Below are 4,588 nucleotides of genomic sequence, written 5' to 3'. Positions count from 1 at the left end.
GGTGAACTGCGTGCCGTTGTCCGTGATGATGGAGTTGGGGATTCCGAAGCGATGGATGATGTCGGTGAAGAACTGCACCGCCTGTTTGGACTTTATTTGCACGACCGATCGTGCCTCGATCCACTTGGAGAACTTATCGACGGCGACAAGCAGGTGGGTGAAGCCGCCGGACGCTTTCTTGAAGGGCTCGATGAGGTCCAGCCCCCCAGACCGCGAAGGGCCACGTGATGGGGATGGTCTGGAGCGCCTGTGCGGGCAGATGACTTTGGCGCGTGAAGAATCGGCACCCTTCACAGGTGCGGACCACGTGGGTGGCATCGGCGACCGCCGTTGGCTAGTAGAAGCCCTGCCGGAAGGCGTTTCCAACGAGGGTTCTTGGCGCGGCGTGGTGGCCGCAGGCTCCGGCGTGGATGTTCTGAATCAGCGCCTTTCCCTGCTCGATCCGGATGCAGCGCTGGAGGATGCCGGTGTGGCTCTGCTTGTAGAGCTCCTTGTCGATGTGACGAAGGATTTGGCGCGGCGCGCAATCCTATGTGCCTCCGTCTTGTTCGCCGGGAGCGTGTCGCGGACGAGGTAGTCGAGGTACGGGGCTCTCTAGTCAGGCGGGGGGTCGGGCCCCGCTGCTGGGTTTGCATCGATCTCCATGACCTTGGGGTCGGTGGGGTCGGCCTCTGAGTCCACGGCGGGCGAAGCGTCACCGACCTTGTCTGGGTCGGCGCCCGAGCCCGGGACAGGTGGTGCGTTGCCAACCTCTCCCTGGTCGGGGCCCGAGTCCGGGGCAGGTGGCGCGTCGCTAACCCTCCACGGCTCCTAGTAATGGATTGAGGGCTTGAACTGGTCATTGACGAAAACACCATCGGGTACGGGCTTTCGGTCGGACGCTGCCTTTGCCAGCTCGTCGGCTGCCTCATTGAAACACCTTGCGACGTGGTTGAGCTCTAGTCCATCGAACTTGTCTTCGAGCTTGCGAACTTCGTTGCAGTAGGCTGCCATCTTGGGGTCGTGGTAGCTCCACTCCTTCATGACTTGTTCGACGACTAGCTGAGAGTCGCCTCGGATGTCCAGCCGCCGGATGCCCAGCTCGATGGCGATGCGAAGCCCGTTGAGGAGGGCCTCGTACTCGGCAACATTATTAGATGCAGGAAAGTGGAGGCGGATCATGTACCTCATGCGCACACCGAGAGGAGAGACGAAGATGAGACCCACTTCGGCGCGAGCCTTCATCAATGATCTATCAAAGTACATCGTCCAGTACTCCTGCTTCTCCGGCGCCGATGGTGTCTGGATCTCCGTCCATTCTGCTACAAAATCGGCGAGTACTTGGGATTTGATGGTGGTGCGGGGGCATAGGTGATGCCCTGGTCCATGAGCTCGAGCACCCACTTCGCAATCCGTCCCGTGGCATTCTGGTTTCGGATCACTTCGCCGAGGGGGAACGACGAAACGACCATCACCGGGTGGGAGGTGAAGTAGTGGTGCAGCTTCCTCTTCGTGATGAGGATGGCGTAGATGAGCTTCTGGATCTACGGGTAGCGTGCCTTGGACTCGGACAAGACTTCGCTGACGAAGTATACCGGGCACTGCTCCTTGAGGGCATGTCCCTCCTCCTCTCGCTCCACCACCAGAGCCGCGCTAACCACCTGGGTGGTCGCCGCGATGTAGAGCACTAGGGGCTCCTCGTCGGTTGGCGGGACTAGGATTGGGGCTTTCGTCAAGAGGTCCTTGAGCTGGTCAAGCGCCTCCTGGGCCTCGGCGGTGCACTCGAAGCGGTCGGTCTTCTTCAAGAGTCGGTAGGGAGCCCTCGTTCTCCGAGGCGCGAGATGAAGCGGCTCAGGGCCACCAGGCATCCCGTGACGCGCTGAACTCCCTTTATATTTTGGATCGGCCCCATGTCGCTGATGGCCGCTATCTTCTCCGGATTGGCTTCGATGCCGCGCACAGAGACGATGAAACCTAACAGCATGCCCCTCGGAACCCCGAAAATGCACTTTTCAGGATTGAGCTTAATACGCTTGTCTCTCAGCCTTTCGAAGGCTAGTTCGAGGTCGGGGACGAGCTGGTCGCCCTTCTTGGACTTGACCACGATGTCGTCGACGTAAGCCTCAACGGTTCGCACGATGAGGTCCCCGAAACACTTAAGCATGCATCATTGGAACGTAGCCCCCGCGTTTTTGAGGCCGAACGGCATCTTAACGTAGCAATAGGGGCCGAAGGGGGTGATGAAAGAGGTAGCGAGCTGGTCGGACTCTTTCATCGTGATTTGATGGTAGCCAGAATACGCGTCAAGGAAGCTAAGGGTTTCGCACCCGGCGGTTGAGTCGACTATCTGATCTATGCGCGGCAAAGGAAACAGATCCTTTGGGCACGCCTTGTTGAGACCGGTATAATCAACACACATCCTCCATTTCCCATTCTTTTTTCGTACAAGAACAGGATTAGCTAGCCACTCGGGGTGGTACACTTCCTTGATGAATCCGGCCGCCAAAAGCTTCTGGAGCTCCTCGCCGATGGCCTTGCGCCTCTCCTCGTCAAAGCGGCACTGACCTTGCTTCACTGGCTTGGAGCCAGCCTTGATGTTCAAGGAGTGCTCGGCGACTTCCCTTGGAATGCTGGGCATGTCCGAGGGTTTCCACGCGAAGACGTCACTGTTCACGTGGAGGAAGTCGACGAGCGCACTTTCCTATTTGGGAGATAGGGTAGCGCCGATCCGCACGGTCCGGCCGTCGGAGCTGCTGGGGTCGAGGAGGACCTCCTTGACGCCTTCGTTGGCCTCGAAGGAGGTGGCCGACTGCTTGGAGTCAGGTTGGTCCTCGGCGCCCTCCGCAAGCTGGACCGCCGGACCCTCCGTGAAGGTGATGGCTGTGACGTACTCGCAGCACTCTACGTCGCACTCGTACGCCTTCTGGAAAGACGTGCTGACGGTGATGACCCCGTTGGGCCCCGGCAGCTTGAGCTTGAGGTTGGTGTAGTTGGGGATGGCCATGAACTTGGCGTAACACGGCCGCCCCAAGATGGCGTGGTAGGTTCCACGGAAACCCACCACCTCGAAGGTAAGGACTTCCTTCCTGTAATTGCAAGGGGTCCCGAAAGTGACGGGCAGGTCGATCTGCCCGAGAGGCATTGCTTGCTTCCCCGGCACAATGCCGTGGAAAGGCGCCTTGCTGGGGCGGAGGCGGGAGCGGTCAATCCCCATGGCGTCGAGAGTCTCGGCGTAGAGGATGTTGAGTCCGCAGCCGCCGTCCATGAGCACCTTGGTGAGGCGCGTCCTGCCGACGACGGGGTCGACGGCGAGCGGGTACCAACCTGGCTGCAGGACGCGTCCCGGGTGGTCGGACTGGTTGAAAGTGATGGCGGACCCCAACCAGTCAAGGAAGGCCGGTGTAGCAGGCTCGGCCGCATAGACCTTGCGGCACTCCAGCTTCTGGCGGCGCTTGGAGTCGTAAGCTGCCAGGCTGCCGAAGATCATGAAGCAGCCGTCTACCTTGGGGAAGCCGTCTTCCTTCTCTTCGCCATCCTTCTTTTCCCCGTCGGGCTTCCGTCTCTGGTCGCCCTTCACCGGGTTGCCTACAAAGTATCTCTTCATGAGGTTGCAGTCCTTGTAGGCGTGCTTCGCGGGGAACTCGTGGTTCGGGCACGGTCCCTCGAGCAGCTTGTCGAAGAAGCCGGGGGTGCCCTCTGGGGGTGGCTGTCCCCGCTTGTGCTCAACACCAGCCATGAGGGGAGCCTTGCGCCACTAGCCTTGAGGACCAAGGATAATATTCCTATGGTTTTTAGCAGGGAAAAGGATATTCCTATAGTTCTTCGTATTCTCGGAGAGGACTTAAGGCACTAATTAAATAGGGAAACAATCATACAATCAACCATCAAGTAATAAAAATTTAAAGTCTATCAAGGAAGGGTTTTAGAAGGGTTTGAAGGATTCTAAGGGATGTGGTTGAAACGACTCTATATCTATATGGTTTTCCTTACATTTTATGTGATTTCCTGGGTGCGTGTATATGATTTAAGGAGAAACTTAAAGTTAAATACTATGCTACGAGGTCTGGACATGTTCTAGGGATTTCCTAAGGTTTTAGTAATTATTTTGGATATTCCCCTATGATTTCTTTAATAAAGGAGATATGATCCTTATGGTTTATTTGGATGGTTTCTTGGTTCTAAGGGTATATGGCATGGGTTTTAGATGTGAGCTTATGAATTTGCTTAAAATAATGAAAGGATCGTGTGATGCCTAGAGGTTGTGAATAGGCTCAATCTGAAATTCCTGAAAAATTCTTCGCAGTGGTTAAATACGTAGCTACATCTCCGTTGAGGAGCTGACAAAACAACCGGGTCCTCACTAACCCTTTACCTCTCAGTTGGTATTTCTTAATGTTCACGAATAAATCCACAAGCGCATGGATATACCATTGTAGCACTGCACCTGGAGAGTATTCATGGTATCGTATATTCTCAGGGAACGGGAGTGTAAAGGTCTTCTAGCTAGTTCAACCCAAAGACAACAAGAGGTAGAATGGCCTAGGTAACGAGGTTTTCTAAGAATAGAGATTCTAGTAAGGATAAACTCAGTTATTAAGCGTTTACTTCG

The 4,588-nt window shown here is 55.9% G+C and overlaps 1 protein-coding gene across 1 annotated transcript; it reads right to left on the bottom strand.

The window, feature by feature from the left end:
* Positions 1 to 2,680: 2,680 nt before the first annotated feature.
* LOC111257900 lies at positions 2,681 to 3,244 on the bottom strand. Its single transcript, XM_022828233.1, has one exon. The coding sequence runs from the start codon at positions 3,242 to 3,244 to the stop codon at positions 2,681 to 2,683; it is 564 nt and encodes a 187-aa protein (XP_022683968.1).
* Positions 3,245 to 4,588: the final 1,344 nt, after the last annotated feature.

The sequence above is a fragment of the Setaria italica genome, chromosome VII (assembly GCF_000263155.2).
Source record: "Setaria italica strain Yugu1 chromosome VII, Setaria_italica_v2.0, whole genome shotgun sequence".
Lineage (NCBI taxonomy): Eukaryota > Viridiplantae > Streptophyta > Magnoliopsida > Poales > Poaceae > Setaria > Setaria italica.
The sequence above is the reverse complement of the archived record's forward strand: the minus strand, read 5'-3'. Positions and strand labels throughout refer to the sequence as shown.